The sequence below is a fragment of the Podarcis cretensis genome (genome assembly GCF_951804945.1).
Source record: "Podarcis cretensis genome assembly, chromosome: 1".
NCBI lineage: Eukaryota > Metazoa > Chordata > Lepidosauria > Squamata > Lacertidae > Podarcis > Podarcis cretensis.
In genome coordinates this window covers 127,470,960-127,491,143 of record NC_137170.1, presented here as the reverse complement: position 1 = coordinate 127,491,143, position 20,184 = coordinate 127,470,960, and the positions used below count along the sequence as shown (strand labels likewise).

Here is a 20,184-nt window from a genome sequence, read left to right as displayed (position 1 = left end):
TTCATTCATGTGGTCCTCCACATTTTTTCACAGCCTTCAGTGTGTTACAAGCAGCTCTGCTAAACTATAAAATATCAAGACGACCATGGGTCGGCAAACTAAGGCCCAGATCCGTTCCAATAGCCTTCTAAATCCGGCCTGCGGGCGGTCCGGGAATCGGCGTGGATCTGATCGTTTGGGCTGCACCAGCACGCGCATTCTTTCCCTCGTGACGGTGGCACCTCCTCCCTCCCTCCCGGCTTCTCCCCACCCTGCGGAGGAAGGGGGCTGGGCTTTGATTGGTGCCAGCAGATACAATATGTGTAGTGGGGGTAGGGATTTGTTCATTTTCCCCCTTCAAAATATAGTCCGCCCCCCCCCCCAAGGCCTGAGGGACAATGAACCGGCCCCCTGCTGAAAACGTTTGAGGATCCCTGAAGAAGACGGAGAAAACATCACTGCACACTTAGGGTGCTATTCACCTAATGAACTTCGTCAGCAGGTGTCCTAGGCAAGAATTTCTGCTTGTGCAATGCCCCCCCCCCCAGTCCAAAACACCTATCATGTGTTCGTGCAAAGAATATGGAAGTAATGTTAAAATGTGTCCATCTTTAACGTTTGTGTCCCTCATTCAAACCTCTGAAATTAAAATGTTCCTTATTTCCCCCCCAAAAAACACCTCTGTATGATTCTATAATAAATCTCATCCTTTTTCCTGTTGACTATTACCTTGCTCCAAAATTTTGAAAGCCATATGTTTTCTGTCTTCTACTGCTTTTTCAGTTACATTTTCTTTAAAAAAAATAAATAAATCCATATTTATTTTCGGACTATAAATTGATTCTCCAATATTGCCAGTCTGTTACCCAGTCTGTTTTCTGCCGCCTTAATCGTTGTGACTGTATCTTGCTTTAAAAAATAATTTTCAAAACTCTGAAATTCCCAAGAAATTAATTTCCTCATATTTTTGCTAGTGTTAATCTGTTTCCATATCTCCTGTTACTTTTCAAAGATGTCTTCTTGCCATCTTTATTTTTCTGGGGGAAACAAATCTGTTGTGTTGTTGCGTTCTCCTTCTACTCATTCCTTGCAGCAGTCAAGCCAAAAAACAGCAAATGTTGTCTGTCCCCTTTCTTTCCCTTCTCGCACAGGAATGGTGGGGACGATAGCATTAATCAGCAAGGCAAGCAATGAAAATAAGGGGCAGGAGAAAACCCCCACAGGGTCCTGGTTTACTCTTCTCAGCCCTGTGTATCCCAGTCTCCTCCAGCCATTTCTTGAGGGCCACCTTCTGGTGGTCTGGACAGAAGCAGTAAAATGTGTCCCCCTTTCCCAGAGGGATGGTGGGATTACATTTACCCAGCCAGCAAGGTGATGAAAAATGCTGCCAGGAAGACACATTGGAGCTGATGGGGCGGAAGGCAAGGAGCCCGACAGTAGATGGCGCCAGAGCCAACGAAAGGCAGAGCCAGCTGATTCTAGTTTTGTCCCCATCCTCCACTACACGAAGTCCTACAGTGGCAACACACAAAGGAGAGGTAAGCTTGATACGAAGTACCACCACTGGATTAAATGTGCACAAGAAGACAGGCAGGTGGCTGCTGGCTAAGGGCAGACTGAGATTAGTTGGACAGTTCTTGCCCTAATAGACCAGCCGCCTCTGGGCCCCAACTGAGCATAAGAAGTGGATATCTGCCCCTCTTCTTGGTGGGGCTACCTGGATCCAGCAAGCAAGGGATGCTTTTTGTTCTTGCCCCTATGCACATCAGGCTTTTTCCGGAAAGCAACTCTGAATGTGACCCAGGAGGGGGAAGCAGCAGCAGCAACAGCATCCAATATGCTAAAAGGTAAAGGGACCCCTGACCGTTAGGTCCAGTCATGGCCGACTCTAGGGTTGCGGTGCTCAGCTCATCTCGCTTTATTGGCCAAGGGAGCCGGCGTACAGCTTCCAGGTCATGTGGCCAGCATGACTAAGCCGCTTCTGGCGAACCAGAGCAGCGCACGGAAACGCCGTTTACCTTCCCGCCAGAGCGGTACCTATTTATCTACTTGCACTATGACGTGCTTTCGAACAGCTAGGTTGGCAGGAGCAGGGACCGAGCAACGGGAGCTCACCTAGTCACAGGGATTCGAACTGCCGATCTTCTGATCGGCAAGTCCTAGGCTCTGTGGTTTAACCCACAGAATGCCCATCCTAGAGACTGGAGGTTTGGACACCTCCCACAGAAGGGATGAAACACTCGCAAGCCAAAAGATGGGAGAGAAAAGTCTCACCTCTTCCCAAAAGGAAGCTGTTCCATCTGTCCAGAGGGAAGAAAATCCATCTCCGTGGAGAATAGGGGAATTTTTTTTTTTCTTTTAAGGGAGCTCTGGAGATCCTGTGAAACCCAAAAGCTCTGGCCCCACATAGCCACCTGGAGAAAACATAAGGAAGAGGGAAAGGGGAAGGGAGAAAGGAAGAGGGGAGGGGGACAGAAAGTAGAGAGATGTGGGCGGTTGTTTTACAACTGTACGTAATCATCAAGATCCTCCATCAGCACGTCACCTGAGTGGAAACGAAGAGAAGGCAGATTGAATGATACCAGCTTCATTTGACTTAGGAAAATGTTTGGGAGGGGTCCGTATAGATCGTCAACATCATCCCAACCCTCCAAGGAGATCACAAACGGTAAATTAGGTGGAGAGAGAATGATTGGCCCAAGGTCACCCACAGACTTGATTGGAGGTTTGAACCCGGCTCTCCTTGGTTCTAGTCCAAACCTCTAACCAGTTGGCCACCGTGGATTGGTGCTAAAATGTGGACGCGTCTGTTATGGGTTGATGTTAGCAGGCATGCATTTTTATGCACACTTTACCTGAGTGCATACCTTTTTGTACACATTGCGTGGTGTGATAGGAATTTTGAGGTCTTAGATATATGGTAATGTTCATAACCGCACATACATAGATCAGCACAGGAAGACCGACCTGAAGCCATTTTGATTCCTAAAATGAGCAAATGTTTTCTCTGCAAGGTCAAAGTGGAAAAGCCTCCCCATTGTCTTTTCCTTCACAAATCCTGTCTTAAGGGTATGTCTGTATTTGAGTAGGGCGTGAGCCTGTGACCTGGCCCAGGAACTAAGTATTTATCGTTACAAAAGACTGGCCAGGCTCCCCAGGCAATCCAATCAAGTAACCTGCTAGACAGGAGATAAACAAGGACAGGAGAAAAACAACATTCAAATTTCTGTTTAGACCGCCTTTTCTGTGATGTAAGTATGATGTATCGGAGGGGTGGTCTTAGGTTATACCCCTTCTGTGATGTATGTATGATGTTTCTGGGGGTGGTCTTGATCTACAGGGTGGCAATTTCAAAAGTCTTTATAAGGCCTTGCAGCCATTTTTCTGGGTTCCTCCTCTCTCCTGCGGGTGAGGGGAGCACCCTGTTGCAACAGATCAATAAAGATCAAGCTTACTAGCTGCTTTTCTCTGGTTGGCCTCTGTTATTTTCTCCTACCAATAGGGAACCTATGTAAGGACTCTATATGGGCTCTTGGATACTCCATAAGGGAAAAGGGCAATTTTTATTTACAACAGTGGCTAGAAAATGGCACTGCAAAATTTGGAGAAACTGAATTTCAACTGTTTTGAAAAGTGTGAATTAGATAGATTCGCCTTTAATTGCACACCGAACCTAATTCCTCCTCTATCTGGCTCACACACAATACAACAATAAATTTAGGCAATTTGTGTCTTAAGAGACTGGTTGAAGCTATGGATAGTGGTCTTTTATAAGTAGATAATTACAGCTTGTAATTATTCCATATCTTTGGTAGTGTTCCCCGTAACTGGAAATAGACATTACCTTTGCTTGCAGAGAGGCTTTGTACCGCCACAGGCAACTCATTGCAAACTCGAAATTTGTGGAGCTGATGCCATATTTTTTTCTTTACTTGTTTTTCCTGGAGAGATTGAGGGGTGAGGGGAATCCCAAAACAGTCAGAAGTCTTTTTTTCCCATCATCCTGAAAGAAGACTTGTCCTTTATAATATACTTTTTCACAGAAAGCTTAATTTAGTAACTTACCTCCACATCCATTAGTTCTTCTGCATTCCCAAGGATAGAATAAACAAGGAGGATCCCTGCTTCACTGACCCTCCGGTCCGGACTATAAATAGCTAACAAAGCTGTTCTTAGAAAGGATCTTCTTTGCTGTTCATTGAAGAACGTCCCAAACACCTAAAAGCAAAGAAACCAAAATGAAGCAATCTTTGGATTGCTGCATGTTCATTAAACGATCCCTGCTTCTTCTTTCCCCCTCTCTGTTATCACAACTTTGACATCCTTGAGACAGGATACTGTCATGATACTGTCAAGGACTGCATTGCAATTATATCTCCCAATGTGTCTCTTCACACAATTCTGCCAACAACCCCTTAAGCTGATCCTGGTATTTCCTGGAGGCAGAGAAGGGTAAAAGAAAACAACCCACATTTCTCAGGTAGAGCAAGAAATCTTATCAGACACTTGAGTGGTTTCGTATTGAAAGGGGGGCTTCTAGCATCGAAGGGACACCTTTACCTCTCCAACTTTCATCATGTTTATGTAAGAGAGCATCTTCTTCTCTTCTTGGTACCTCCTGCACCAGAGTTCTTCGGCATTATTCATGCGTATCCCTGACAGTAAGACACCAGGAGTTAAAAGCTTTGTCGTTCCATACTTAAAGGTTTGGGGCAGGGCTGGGGAATCTGAGAGCCTTCAAGTATTTTTTTTTTAAATATATAAAATTTTTATTAGTTTTTTTTTAACATATCATTTTCAACAGTAATTAAACATACTTTTACATCTTATTGAAATTTTTGACTTCCATCAATCCTGTCTGGAAATTTTCCAATCTAATCTCTCAGTATGCATTTCTTATCTTCCCTATTACATTTCAAACTCATAACCAATATCTCTATCTTTTTCTACTTTGTAACACTTCGTATATTTCTCCTTACAAAACTTCTTGTAGTCCTACTAGCGTAATTTGTTGATTACTGTTGCTCTTCAAATAATTCATATACTTCTTCCAATCTTCTGTAAATCTCTGGTCCCGCAGGTTTCGAATCCTTCCTATCATTTTGTCCAACTCTGCATAGTCCATTAATTTCGTCTTCTTCAAGTATTGTTGAGCTACATGTTGCGACTGACCACTGGGCATGCTGGCTGGGGTTCCTGGGGATAGGATTCTTAACAATATCTGAAAGAGCCACAAGCTCCCCATTTCTGGGTTTAGGCTTTTCAGACCTATAATTTATTCTGATGGCTTTGGAAACATTTTTTAGACTGGTGGGATTATATGTTAACGTCAGCTGGTTCCTTAAAATCCTTTTTTTATTGTATTGTATTTTTATGAGCAGTAGTCAACAAAGTAGTCCCATTAGAACAAGGATGTCTTTTGCGCAACAGGACTTCCTCCCCTCTCTTTTTCCTGTACACCCCTTGTGCCCTCCCCAATCTCCTCTGGAGCATTAAGGAAGCCCCGAGAAAGAGATTTAGGGGGCACACAGGTAGAGGAGGTGAGGGAGTCCTGTAGAGCAGGCAGAAGACTCTGCCAGAGCACAACTACGTACTTTGGTGGATACCTGTTCTTACAATTTGTTCACCACCTTGGGTGCATTTAGTCAAGATTATAAGTATTTAAATGAATTAATGAAAATGAATTTAGTCCTTTCTGTTTCCTTTGGATAATATTCGATTAAATTTTTTTATGAAAATGTTTGCAAGATGTATCTCGAGAGTTCCCTCCTAGGGAATTTCTCTGGCAACCTTGCTTCTCATTTTGGTATCAGCCTTTGAGGCAAGTCTCAAGAAATGAAGGTCAAATTCTGGCTTATATGGAGGAATGTCAAATGCTCTTGCATGCTGATCTCCCACCAGCTTTGCTCAAAGGGTGGGCTCTTTTACTGGCAAAGGGGAGAGTATAGCATTGTGAAATACAACTGAACAAGACAACAGCTTCTTCCTTGCCAGCTGAGTCAACTTTGTGGGAAATGCACCATTACCAGAGAGTCAACATGAGACTCAACTGATATTAATGGAATGGGAAAACACACTATGAACTGAGACCAGAAGTTCTAATCTTATTTCACTAGCGCGTAAAACTAAGGTGTTTAATGTATTCCATCATGTTTAAGCATGGAACTGCTGTTGCAACTTTTCCAGCTTACTTGCCTTTCTGGTGCAGGAGCAGCTCATAGAGACGGAAGATACTCTCCCTGGCATGTCGGCTGACTGCTGCTTGGGGATCCCCAATACAAATTGCCAGCTCTGCCACATGGTGCCCCAGTTCTGGGAGTTTGCAGGTAGCCTAGCAAGAAGGAAAACCAGAGAGATCTTTGTCCCCCACTTCTTTCTCGGATCCTCTCTGTCTTTAATGGGTACGCCTAGCCTCAAAATCTAAACCCTTCTCAGAAACTCTTAAAATAATACTTTGCATCTCCAAAATGGGCAGACTAGGTCATAGCTGTCAACTTACAGATTTGAAAATAAGGGACCAGCAGCCTCGAAAATAAGGGATCAGCAGCCAAAATAAGAGATTTTCCAGGCACAGGTATGTTCAACTTCTGAGCCCCTCGGAGCCAAAGGCAGAAAGCCCAGCCAGCAGCCAAACGAAGCCTCAAGCGGTGGTTCCCACAGCGCAGCAACCCGGCAAAGGGGATGCAACAAGGAAAACCACCGTCACCTCTCCGCTGGGAAGCGCTGAGCAAAGGCGAGTCCCCAGGCAACGCGGCCGATTTGATCGGCACAAGGCATGCAAGCTCCACCCCCCCAGTCGTTCTTAGACTCCTTATTGGGTGAGCAACGCAGCCAAGCAACACAGTTGGAGCCTCCCTCCTCCCTGGCCGGCAGGGAGGGAGGGAGAGGAGCTGCTTCCTTTGAAACCCGGGAAATTTAAGGGACATCATCAATAAGGGACAGCAGCGGGACATGGCGCTGGGATAAGGGACTTTCCTGCCAAATAAGGGATGGTTGACAGCTATGGACTAGGTTAGACAGATACTTCCAGAGAACATGGCCTCCTCTCTGTCCTTTGGATGGGACTCTGAGAAGATGGATGTAGGGCCTCTGTGTATTTTGCCAGAACAGCAAATCCACACAGTTCAAGCCAAAAGAGGAACCCCAATGCACCTATCAACAACCTGGAATGCCAGGAACAACTCAGTGGTATGGATGGGAGCAGAGAGGTAAAAAGGTAAAGGACCCCGGGACAGTTAAGTCCAGTCAAATTCGATTATGGGGTGTGGCACCCATCTCCGCTTTCAGGCCAAGGGAGCCGGCGTTTGTCCACAGACAGCTTTCCGGGTCGTGGCCAGCAGGACTAAACCGCTTCTGGTGCAACGGGACACTGTGACAGAAACCAGAGCGCACAGAACCACCGTTTACCTTCCCGCCGCAGCAGTACCTATTTATCTACTTGCACTGGCGTGCTTTCAAACTGCTAGGTTGGCAGGAGCTGGGACAGAGCAATGGGAACTCACCCCATTATGGGGATTCGAACTGCCGACCTTCTGATCGACAAGCTCAAGAGGCTCAGTGGTTTAGACCCCAGCGCCACCCGCATCCCTGCGAGATATGGGCTATCACTCAAAGGGACCCAAGAAGAGCATACTAGTTTCATGCAAACAAAGCCATTCCTAGCTGCCCCCACCCCTACTATTATTGGCTTCCCCCTCTCCTATTCCTCTAAGACTAAGATACTGAAAATAACATTCAGCTCTCAATATGAATTGGCTCTGGAGGGTGGGATAAATCTAAAAATCAGTTGTAGCGACAAAGACCAGCTCTCACATTTGCTCCCTAGAGCAAAAGGGGGCAGCGTATGAGGTCACACTTACATCAAAATCTGGCATAAGGACAGCGAAACGTAGGAGCGCAGCACTGCTTTTGATAGCTCTGATTCTCTCCACTTTGTATTTCGAGTGTATCCAAAAATGGATGTGCTGCAGGAGGAAGCAACACCTCAGGAATATCGCACTGGTACAATGTCTCATGCAACCCTTTTGCTCAAAACAAAGGAAGCAGCAGTGATCCATAATCCAAAATCCACAAGCAGTGGGGTTTTTTGGTTTTGTTTTTAAGGTAAAGGTAAAGGGACCCCTGACCATTAGGTCCAGTCGTGGTCGACTCTGGGGTTGCGGTGCTCATCTCGCTTTATTGGCCAACGGAGCCGGCGTACAGCTTCTGGGTCATGAGGCCAGCATGACTAAACCGCTTCTGGCGAAACCAGAGCAGCGCACAGAAACGCTGTTTACCTTCCCGCCAGAGCGGTACCTATTTATCTACTTGCACTTTGAGATGCTTTCAAACTGCTAGGTTGGCAGGAGCAGGGACCGAGCAACGGGAGCTCACCCCGTTGCGGGGATTCGAACCGCCGACCTTCTGATTGGCAGGTCCTAGGCTCTGTGGTTTAACCCACAGCGCCACCCAGTTTTGTTTTTAGGACCAACCAAAATGTCTCAAGATGGAAGATTGTGCATCTGACACATGAGTTCTCCTAGGATTAATTGTTCCTCTTCATAGATATGCCTTAGTTCAGGAATGGGCAGGAAGTAGATCAGGATCTACTGTTTTATCTCTGGACGATTTGTGGTGGACTTGCAATGCTTCGTGCCTGATGAACAATGTGCCATTTTAGCTTGGATGTACCCTATTGGCATGAAATATACTCGGAATCCAGAGTGGATTTCATGCTCTTTATTCAGCTCATAGTGGTGAGGAGGAATGGAAGTTCCCCCAGGATATCTGCTTTATATACATTATTTACACAATGGGCCCCACATGATTGGCTAATTGCGGGATTCACCTGTAGACCAATCAGGTTGCGGATTCACTTCCACCTGGAGCTGGATTGCGTGGCTCCTGTGGACCAATCAGACTGCTGCATTCTGAATCCTATTGTTCTAGGGCTAATCAGACTGCTGCATTTTGGATCCTATTGTTCTAGGGCCAATCAGACTGCTGCATTCTGAATCCTATTGTTCTAGGGCCAATCAGACTGCTGCATTTTGGATCCTATTCAACTCAGTACATATCATAGCATGTGGCCACATATGCCAGGGATAAGGCTTGGCAGAATCCTCGTAAACGCACTAATTTTCTGTGTTCAAGCATTTTTTTTAAATAAATATTATAGGAGAGCAGCTATTTGGTTGCCCGAGGTGGGGCAGCAGACAGTGCTGTCCCACTCAGTCAAGGTAGAAAAGAACGAGTGCCCTTCCCTGGCAACAAAAATAGAATAATCTTAATTGTTAATTTAATGTGCCATTGAGGTAAGCTGGGGGATATGCCAAGAGCATTGATTTTGAGGAGATATGGAGGGTGTTTGTAGAATATGTACTGTTAAAACGGAAAGGGGTGTTGAAATTTTGGGAGGTGGGATAGTTACAATGGAATGGTCTCTTAGGTGGGGTGCACATTTTTATTCTCATTTATATATGGTTATTACCTTGTGAAAATAAAATAATAATAAATAAATGAATAGAATAGAATAGAATAAAAATAAATTAAATGACTAACTATTCGTTGCCATTCTGTGAAGGCCAAAGCCAGCTACCTAATGGCAGGGGCAGCTCTGCTAGGGTATAATCTCTCACCTGCACCCTAAAGCTTCACCACTGTTTGATTCTGTGAGTGTGTAAGTGGCCCTGTGTGCCCAAGGGCCAGTGTGGTGTAGTGGTTAAGAGCGACAGACTTGTAATCTGGTGAACCGGGTTCACGTCTCCGCTCCTCCACCTGCAGCTGCTGGGTGACCTTGAGCCAGTCACACTTCTCTGAAGTCTCTCAGCCCCCACTCACCTCACAGAGTGTTTGTTGTGGGGGAGGAAGGGAAAGGAGATTGTTAGCCGCTTTGAGACTCCTTCGGGTAGTGATAAAGCGGGATATCAAATCCAAACTCCTCCTCCTCCTCCTCCAAGGGAGAAAATAATACCTCCTAATAGACTGGAATGGGAGATATTAGTCTACTTGGTTGTTTCTCCCCTGAATCTTTGTTTTGAAACCTGTCTCAGTTCAGTCAGTTATTCATGGGCCTGGAGATCACAATATTATGCCCAAACTCTGCCAATGGAGGAAACCCTACAATAATGCATGGCGGGTGATTTTGCAGACCAACTGTTGCTTAGGTTGCGATATCTCCTTGCCAGGCCTTCCTTTGCTGCAATTTCTCTTAGATGCACTTACTTTTAAGATCCTCAGCAGATGCTTGGTGGTCGGATCCTCTGCTAATAATGACCTGAGCAGGATTTCGAGTGTCGCTGAAGTTGTTCTATACAGCGCCTGGAAGAAAAGGGAAATCCCTGCGTGAGAGCTGGATTTTCTCCCCCAAAAAGCATGCCTGCAAATAGGCTTCATCCCAGAGCCGTTGAGGTCTGGCCATCAAAGGGAGAACCTCTCACTAGAAGTGGTTCCACAGATAACATGCTGTTATTGTTTAGCCCGGAGACTGAGATCCAGGGCCGAGGGCCTTCTGGCGGTTCCCTCATTGCGAGAAGTGAGGTTACAGGGAAGCAGGCAGAGGGCCTTCTCGGTAGTGGCGCCCTCCCTGTGGAACACCCTCCCTTCAGATGTGAAGGAAATAAGCAGCTATCCTATCTTTAAAATACATCTGAAGGCAGCCCTGTTTAGGGAAGTTTTTAATATTTAACACTGTACTGTTTTTAACACTTGATTGGGAGCCGCCCAGAGTGGCTGGGGAAACTCAGCCAGATGGGCGGGGTATAAATAATAAATTATTATTATTATTATTATTATTATTATTATTATTATTGAGTAACAACTTTGGGAACAACACACACTGCAGCCTATTCTGTTGGGTACAATAGAATGCTTCTTTCAAGTCTAATTTCAATAAGGGGCCGAGGAGATGACCCTGTGGGTGCCAGGGAATGCCATGCTGGCAACCCCATGGTTCGTGGGTTCAGCAAGAATTTACATACATAAGAGCATAAAAAGAACCTGCTGAATCAGGCCAATGGCCCATCTAGGCCAGTATCCCTGTGCTCACAGTGGCCAACCAGATGCCTGTGGGAACCAGGGAGCAGAACATGAGCACAAGAGCCCTCTTCCCCTTTCCAGCAGTTGGTATTTGGAAGCATGGCAGCCTCCAACTGGGGAGGCAGAGCCATAAAGGTGGTGGCCCATCGCTGCCTACCTGTTTGGTGGCGTCCCCAGTCCCAAAGTCCATCGTGAAAACCCCATGCATAGCCAACCGCAGGACACACGACTCCAGTTCTGGATCAAGTGGAGGCTTGATTTTACTGGTGGGGTGGAGGAAAAAATATTAGATTATGCACTGCCAGAATTTCCTAATCTCCCGCAGGGAGGCTCCTCCTGGAACCTGAGAAGCAAAGGACTTCAGATCCCAAATGCCAGGATGAGCACTGAGGATGGGAGGAGAACAGGCTCCCCTCCTTGGGCTTGGAGACTACCGTATTTTTCGCTCCACAAGACGCACCAGACCATAAGGCGCACCTGGGTTTGGGAGGAGGAAAACAAGAAAAAAAATATTCTGAATCCCAGAAGCCAGAACAGCAAGAGGGATCTGGCTTCTGGGATACCGTGTGGCTGTTCTGGCTTCTAGGATAACCACGCCAAGCCTCTTCAGGGCAGCGAGATGAAGGCTCCCCCTGCCCGAAGAGGCTGCCTGTGGCTAAGGCAGAAGCCAGGACAGGCACGTCGCTGAAGGGGTGCTGCGCAGTTCTCTTTCTCTGCGCAGCACCTCTCCTTCGCAGGAGAGGCGCTGCACAGAGAGGGAGAGCTGCGCAGCGCCCCTTCAGCGAAGTGGGAGGAGGAACAGAAGGGTCTCCTTCTGTTCCTCCTCCCACTTCACTGAACAGGCGTTGCGCAGCTCTCCCTCTCTGCACAGCGCCATTCGCTCCATAAGACGCACTCACATTTCCCCTTACCTTTTAGGAGGAAAAAAGTGCATCTTATGGAGCGAAAAATACGGTATATTTCCCAAGGTGTGGAGAAAACAAATGCCTTCTAAGATCTGTGTGGGCACTTCCAAGGGGAGTCAGTTGCTCCTTTCTGGAGCCTCAGAGTACCAGCCTCTCCACTTCTTCTTTCAACCATTTCTGTTTCGAAAGTCTTTGACCTATTGTATTCGATTGTCTGGGCTTCTCCCGGGCCGTTTACCATGTTGCATCTGCTTTCCTGGAAATACATTATTTTCTACCCTCATTCATCACCAATACAACGGTCTTCGCACGCGCTAATTGCTTCTTAGTAGGATCAGGAATCCCTGGTCTTCAAGAGGCATACCTCAAGTTGTAAATGGCCACCATGCAGCATGGTAGAACTGATGTGGGCACAGAGTGAATCGGGAGTTTCTCCATCACCACCTGGAAGAGACCAAGGGCCAGAACAGAGCAGGTGAATGACCTCTTTCTACAGATTTCAATGGGGCACTTTCATCCCAAATGGTTTCGTCTAAGCTCTTTCTCATTCACGAGCCTGTTACCAGCATGCTCCCATTTTGTCCCCGCACCTCTATCTTGTCTCACAATCCGTATTAGCCCAACAGGCAAGTATAAACCCGCATTCCTTTCTGGCCATTTACCCAAAGCACCCATAAAACATCGGATGCTCCCTTTACAAAGAGGGTCCCTAGAATCTCCACCTCCTTTCCCTGGAAAATCTCCTGCCTGGATCTAAGCCTGCCGTCGAGAATTCCTCATTTCCCGGCTTTCCTCTATGCATTTTAGTAGACTTAAGGATATAGAAACTCTCTCTGTTTCTCCTTTCCAACCATCTGATCTTTCATCTCCCTCCCTCCCTCATCAATGCAGGAATGTTGCTGAATAGGCTTAGAGCCACTGTAGGCCTCCCCACTTTTTAAATTCATTTAAATAATTTATACCCCATCTTTCTATCAAATTATTCTCAAGGCAACTTAGAAGCAAAAGGAAATACCCCCACCCTCTCTCTCACACACATTTTGTCACCCACCCACCACTCATTTTCTTTTTTCTTTTAAAATCATTTTTATTGATTTTCCAATAAAAATAGCCAATTAACATATCCATATCATAATTCATCCTTGATGAGCGAGAGAAAGGGCTGAATGGATGTCTAGCAACCCCCCTTCTAGGGCCCAAAGGGGGGGATTGTGTGGTCTCTGGGAAGGCTGATCGATCGCTAGATAACTTATATCTGTGGAATACAGTTCATTTACATTGCAATATTGCAAACAGTATGCTCAACAATTTACAGTAACATCTTAACAAGGTGGAAGTTACTACACCATTAAATTTCAAACGAAAGGCTTGGACAACAGCCCGGAATAGAATGATTTAACAACTTGGGAGTTGTTGAGTCATTAAACTTCAGACGATAGACTTGGACAACAGCCCGGATTGGAAGATTGGAATGAAGTCAGGAAAAGCTGCGCTGGTTAAGTAGACAGTTGAAAAAAATATACATACACAAATAAAGCTGTACTCAATGAATGAAAGGATATATGATTTCTGACATGATTGAGAATCACATAGCCAGCGATGGAGAACTTTAAAGTGTTAAGATCGGATTGTGGAAAATATGAAAACAACAAGAAGAGGCAGGAACGAAGATATAGGAGATACACTTCATAGGTCCAGACTATGGGGAGCCCGAATTTCCCCCCCATAATTAATAATTTGGACTGTAATTTGGTCGTTTTTTAAATTTTAGTTTATTGTTTTTAATTGGCTCATTTTCCACCACCACCCCCTTTCTGGGATGGTTTTCAGAAACATGGCTGTGCTTCGTCTTGTTCTTCTTTGAATAGAAACTTCTTTGGGGAATTAAGTCCTGTAGTCTCAGCTTTGTTTTCCCACCTTCGGAACTTGAGGGGAATGCTTCACTATCCAAACAAAGACTGGGCCAGCTCTGCCATGCCGATTAACTGTCTGTCCTCTGTCAGGAACAGAGCCAAGAGCTGCACGGAGCAGAGGTTTCCCTGGCAGCCAACTCAATTTCCCCCAGCCACCTATTACCCCAGAAGGACTTGTTGCTGAAACATGGGTTTCAGACACAGAGACAAATACAACTACAGAGAAATACAGAGACAAGGGTGTCCCAAGCAAGCTTAGCAAGGGGGTCCTCTGCAGAACACCTTGGGGAAGGAATTACAACTGCATGCTTGTAGGGTGTGGTGTTTTCAAGAGGATTTAGTGACCCTATTCCAAATGGTTTCATAGTCCTTCCACGCTTGCCAGGTTTATTTCCACAGAACTAACCCCAAATCCAGAACTCGTGCCTCTCATCTACTAGCTAGCTGCCACCTCCTGACTGGATTTCTGATGCTGCACCTCACTTACCACGACAGCCTCTGTTAATTCGTCTTTGGTGTACAGAAGTTTCAGTTTGTTCCGTCGTTTATGCTGTGTAGCAATGCATAAAGCGGAGATGGCGCTGAGGAAACTAATGTCCCCGTTCTCATCCTGTTTGCTCTGTAAGTTGAGAGAGAACCGGGGCTGTTAGGAGAGGGCAATATCGAGCCTTTCTTGATGTTTCCTAGACATCCTTCCTGGTTGGCTCGGAATGAGAACTGAACTGCAGAATTAACCCACCTATTTCACAACTGCTCAGAGACGCTACAGAACTAGAAAAGAGATGAGCAATAAAGAGAGTAACTGGGATCTTGCATTCCCACTTTGTAGCGAAAACAGTTCATTCCTTTTTTTGATGGTTATAGCTACACAACCCTCCACGAGAAAGAAAATAAGTCCGTGTCACTGTGCATTCCTTGGGAGAGCAGATCTACTGCCACCTGAGGCAGTCGCCTCATCTTGCATGACGGGTGGGCCGGCCCTGTATCTTCCTATGTTTCGGCCTAGTGGAACTCCTACTATGGCTAGATTTATTTTCTCCTGCATGGTGGATGCCCCACTGCTGCCTGGGATTCTTGACCTTCCTGCATGGGTCCAAGCCTGCCCCTGTGGAGCCTGCTCATCCTCCCTCCCTCTGTGCATCTCAGCAAACTCAGGGCTAGGTAAAAGCTCTCTCTTTCACTCATCCTCCCTCCTGCCCCATCTTTCTGGTCACTTCTCACCCAAACCCCCTATTCTCATCCTCTCTGGGTGTGGTCCCTTCTGGGAGAACCTTCAGTAAGGTGAATGTAATCTTGTAGAAGAAGAGCTTGGATTTGATATCCCACTTTATCACTACCCTAAGGAGTCTCAAAGCGGCTAACAATCTCCTTTCCCTTCCTCCCCCACAACAAACACTCTGTGAGGTGAGTGGGGCTGAGAGACTTCAAAGAAGTGTGACTGGCCCAAGGTCACCCAGCAGCTGCATGTGGGCGAGCGGAGACGCGAACGTGGTTCACCAGATTACGAGACTACCACTCTTAACCATTACACTACACTGGCTATTGTATACTATTTCCTTTAAGCAAGTACTCCTTTCCTGGTTAAGTCCTCAGATCCCGGCTCCGTTTTCTGTCCCAAGACTCTACATTACTGGTGATGTGTTCGTGTTCATTTGGCCAAAACATGCTTGTTTCTGGGCCAGCTCTTCCAGACTTGACAACAGCCTGGCAAGGATATTACAGTAGGAGCTGCTACTAGCATCCAACTTAAGTCTCCCAAGCAGCTGCTATTTGTGAAGAACTCACTGCATGAACAAAGAAATAGGCTTCAGACATCTGTAGAATCACGTTTCCCAAGCAAGCGCATTAGTAGTACTATAGAAGTACCATGTGCAGGAAGCATCATGTGCTGAGGGGTTTTGTACCTTGTCTTCCTCCTCCATGCGCTTGAGGATGATGTTGACAGCATCACCATCTAGTTCAATGCTGTCATTCACATCCGACCCGTTGGAAGTAGATGAAAAGACAGAGGAGGTGGAGAAGTGGTTGAGGCTTGTTGATGTTGAATCTAGGAATTGAGAGAGGTAAACAGAGAACAGGAAGGCATATTAGTATCTCCTACGTTCTTATTAGTATCTCCTACCTTCTTGAAATGGGACATGGGTGGCGCTGTGGGTTAAACCACAGAGCCTAGGGCTTGCCGATCAGAAGGTCAGCGGTTCGAATCCCCGCAACGGGGTGAGCTCCAGTTGCTTGGTCCCTGCTCCTGCCCACCTAGCAGTTCGAAAGCACATCAAAGTGCAAGTAGATAAATAGGTACCGCTCTGGTGGGAAGGTAAACGGTGTTTCCGTGTGCTGCTCTGGTTCGCCAGAAGCGGCTTAGTCATGCTGGCCACATGACCCGGAAGCTGTCTGCGGACAACGCCGGCTCCCTCGGCCAATAAAGCGAGATGAGCACCGCAACCCCAGAGTTGGCCACGACTGGACCTAACGGTCAGGGGTCCCTTTACCTTTACCTTCTTGAAAGAGACCTAGCTTCTTCTCGTTGAATAATTTGCACATTCCTGACAACACCCTAAGCCTCTGGCATCTTCATAAAATCCTCCACCTCACCCACCCTAGGGATGGGTGAATCCATTTCAGTTTCTCTCGGTTTCTCATTTTTCTAATCCTAAATTAGGTTCCCCAAATTTCCACACCAGTTTGCAAATTTTGTTTTTAAATTCCTTGGGGAAATTTGTTAACGTTATAGTGCAAATTTCTCCTAATACAGTCGTACCTTGGGTCTCGGACAGAATGCGTTCCAGGAGTTCGTTAGACTTCCAGAACTGTTTGAAAACCAAGACGCGGCTTCCAATTGGCTGCAAGAGCATCCTGCAGCCAATCAGAAGCTGCAGAAGCCGCACCAGACGTTCAGTTTCCGAAAATCATTTGAAAACCTGAACACTCACTTCTGGTTTTCGGTCGTTTGGGAGCTGAAATGTACAAGTTCCAAGGCGGCAACCAAGGTATGACTGTAGACACATCTTTTTAAAGGAAGTTACTGTAACACAATAGATTTGTATCTTATCTCCACTAATATATACATTTGTATACACACTTTATCCTAGTACATGCATTTTTGTACACTTTACTGCAAAATTCAGAGAAGTGTGAATTTCAAAAGATGGTTGTGTTCCAGTTCACATATTGTTTCAGATAAGTGTGAATTAGGTAATTCCATTTCTCTTCCAACCCTCTCCTCCCGTGCAGAACCCCTCTCAAGAACCCTGGGCACCTCCTCACCTAAAACCGTGGACAAGCTCCTTGACTCTTGCTTAGTTTCCAGAACCTTACATTCTTGGGACCAGACCTTTTGGGTTCCACAGCAGCTCCAGAACGTGCTTAATTTATCCCAATTCCTCAGCGTGATAGAATTCTTTCTCCTGGACAGATGGAACCATTTCAGCTTGGGAAGGGAAGAGAACGCAACTTTGCCCACACTGCTTTCCTTATGGCTATAGAAATGTTCAAACCTCCGGTCCTGGGACTTGGCTTTCGATGAAGCTGCAGCATCTTGGCTGTCGCTTCCTCCTTTCCCCAGATCTTGCTTGGAGTTGCTCTTTGAAAACAACTTCTGCAGCTTTGACAGCCTAAAACAGAGTGGGAGAAGATAGGCAGTATCCTCATACTCTACACACCTAGATTGAACCGGGGCCACATGTGCTTGCTATCATAGGCAAATAGGCTATCTTGTGAAGGAAGTGCTTGAAGGTCTAGAGCAGGGCAGCAGGGAGCTAATACATTGTTGGACTACAACTCCCATCATCCCTGGTCGTGCTGGCTGCGGATGATGGCAGTCGGAGTCCAACGACATCTGGAAGGCACTGTGGTGGTAACCATGGTTAGGATTATTGACTATTTGCTATCGCTAGCTATGCTGTGCACAGAACCTGCATTGCCTGGGGAGAAAGGAGCTCCCCATAGACTGCCCTAGACAAAGCTGGAACCAGAAGGCAGAATCAGCTAAGAAATGCAACTTACATTTCCACCCCCCTCACACACTCAGTCACACACACTCTCTCTGTCTCAATATAGAAATGTTAGAAGCGGTCACAAAATGGCCAACAGAAGCATGAAGCTTCTCTCTTGCCAAATCACCTTGGCTCACCTGACATGTTCATGAGGCGTGTAGGGTGTGTCACAATGACCTTAGCAACCTAGCAACCGCGGCCATTGTTCCTGTGACATTACATTCATTGATACAGTGAGGGGGAAAGTATTTGATCCCCTGCTAAAATTGCCCGTTTGCAAAGAAATGACCAGTCCATAATTTTAATGGTAGGTTTATTGTAGCTGTGAGAGACAGAATAACAACAGGAAAAACCCCAGAAACCCAGAAAACAAAAGTAAGAGTTTGATACACTGCTGTATGTATCAATATGGAGAACTGCAAGAAAGTTGAGAAAAGAAGAAAGGGGAAAGACAAGAAAAAACAAGAGGTAAAAAAGAAGGACTCCTGTTTGTCTATGAAATCTAATAAATGTTAATTAATTGACAAGCCACTATTTCCCCTAAATATACTACATATAGAAGCCTACATTTTGCTTATGGTTTTTATTTGCTTGACTCTAAATAAAGTAGAAATTCAGATTATACCCAGCAAATATCTGTGACTTGAATATAAATAAATTGCACCTCAGATATAGTAAATTGCTATGCGAATGAATGTTTTTAAACAGATATCACCTGTTTCATAATTAAGTTACAGTCCAGATGCCTTCTGAATATAAATCAAAACATCTCTGGCCAAATTGTTGAGTTTTACAATTCCATAAAATTTTGTGTGTGGTGACAAAACTCTTAACAGGAGAGCAGGGGTGCCAACTTTAATAAAATATGGGGGGGCAGGCCATGTTCACATGACACCATGCATGCACACCATTTGAATGGCAGTGCCCATCAACTGGGGGGGGCAGTCCCCTCAAATATTTTATAGGTGTGAAGCCCCTTGATCCCTAGAAGTTGACTCCTCTGCGTGGGAGAAGCTTCCTGCCCTTGCACAAAGGCATGCTTATTTTTTTGCCTTCACTCCAGATGCTTCAAGGACTTGGGCTGTGTAAAAGGTAACCATTTCAAATATGGTTGTTGCATAAAGTTATTTATCCCCCCCACCTCCCAGGACAAGACACCAATACAACTCCTAGGTACACCTCTGTGCTTGGTTGCACTGTACAATTTTTATTGAATTTTCTGTTCTACATTTTAGAACATTCATCTAAACTACCTTAAAACATTATTTATTATTAATATTAATACCCACCCATCTGGCTGGGTTTCCCTAGCTACTCTCCTTCTCTTTCCATGGTTCATTTTGCATAACATAAATCTCAGCATATTTTATATAAACTAAACCACGGCGTGTGACATTTCTGGCCAGGTCAGGTCATTTCTGCCCAGGGGAAAAAGGTGGCCATTCTCTTGGGGAAGGGGAAGAAATGGAGGCAGTGAGAGATTTTACTTTCTTGGGTTCCATGATCACTGCAGATGGTGACAGGAGTCACGAAATTAAAAGACGCCTGCTTCTTGGGAGAAAAGCAATGACAAACCTAGACAGCATCTCAAAAAGCAGAGACATCACCTTGCTGACAAAGGTCTGTATAGTTAAAGCTATGGTTTTCCAAGTACAGTGGTACCTCGGCTTAAGTACTTAATTCGTTCCGGAGGTCTGTTCTTAACCTGAAACTGTTCTTAATCTGAAGCACCACTTTAGATAATGGGGCCTCTTGCTGCTGCTGCACCGCCAGAGCACAATTTCTGTTCTCAGCCTGAAGCAAAGTTCTTAACCTGAGGCACTATTTCTGGGTTAGCGGAGTCTGTAACCTGAAGCGTATGTAACCCAAGGTACCACTGTAGTGATGTATGGAAGTGAGACCTGGACCATAAAGAAGGCTGATCGCCGAAGAATGGATGCTTTTGAATTCTGGTGCTGGAAGAGACTCTTGAGAGTCCCATGGACTGCAAGGAGATGAAACCTATCCATTCTTAAGAAAATCAGCCCTGAGTGCTCACTGGAAGGACAGATCCTGAAGCTGAGACTCCAACAAAGAGTCGGACACAACTAAACGACTAAACAACAATAGAGTTGTGCATGGCTTGGCCATCCTTGCCTCTCTATCCATATTGCCCTTTCACTCCTCCTCCTAGCCTTAGTAACTTGGTTGTCTCCTGCCCTCTGAAACAAGAAGTCAGTGTGGTGTAGTGGTTAGAGTATCAGTCTAGGATCTGGGAGACCAGGGTTCAAATCCCAACAGAGCACGTTACTTCTGGGTTTTGGTGCTTCCGCGCATGTGCAGACGCTCAAAATGAGACTCCAATACTTTGGCCACCTCATGAGAAGAGAAGACTCCCTG

At 45.7% G+C, this 20,184-nt stretch overlaps 1 protein-coding gene across 3 annotated transcripts; it reads right to left on the bottom strand.

Annotated features, from left to right (window-relative positions):
* Positions 1-780: 780 nt before the first annotated feature.
* LOC307219141 (maestro heat-like repeat-containing protein family member 7) lies at positions 781-18,279 on the bottom strand. 3 transcript variants are annotated; one of them, XM_079982131.1, is made up of 14 exons: positions 17,308-17,434; positions 17,078-17,217; positions 15,718-15,860; positions 14,301-14,432; positions 12,265-12,344; positions 11,153-11,258; positions 10,183-10,278; positions 7,839-7,943; positions 6,175-6,310; positions 4,540-4,634; positions 4,045-4,197; positions 3,824-3,920; positions 2,254-2,393; positions 781-1,491 (listed from the first exon to the last, which is right to left on the bottom strand). In XM_079982131.1, the coding sequence occupies exons 3-13, from the start codon at positions 15,733-15,735 to the stop codon at positions 2,338-2,340; spliced, it is 1,074 nt and encodes a 357-aa protein (XP_079838257.1). In that variant the 5' UTR covers positions 15,736-15,860; positions 17,078-17,217; positions 17,308-17,434; the 3' UTR covers positions 781-1,491; positions 2,254-2,337. The 3 variants fall into 3 exon arrangements, with proteins under 3 accessions (XP_079838257.1, XP_079838259.1, XP_079838258.1); XM_079982132.1 differs by lacking the exon at positions 781-1,491 and having other exon boundaries at positions 2,391-2,524; positions 17,078-18,279; XM_079982133.1 differs by lacking the exons at positions 4,540-4,634; positions 6,175-6,310 and having other exon boundaries at positions 17,078-17,441.
* Between the last annotated feature and the right edge of the window lie 1,905 nt (positions 18,280-20,184).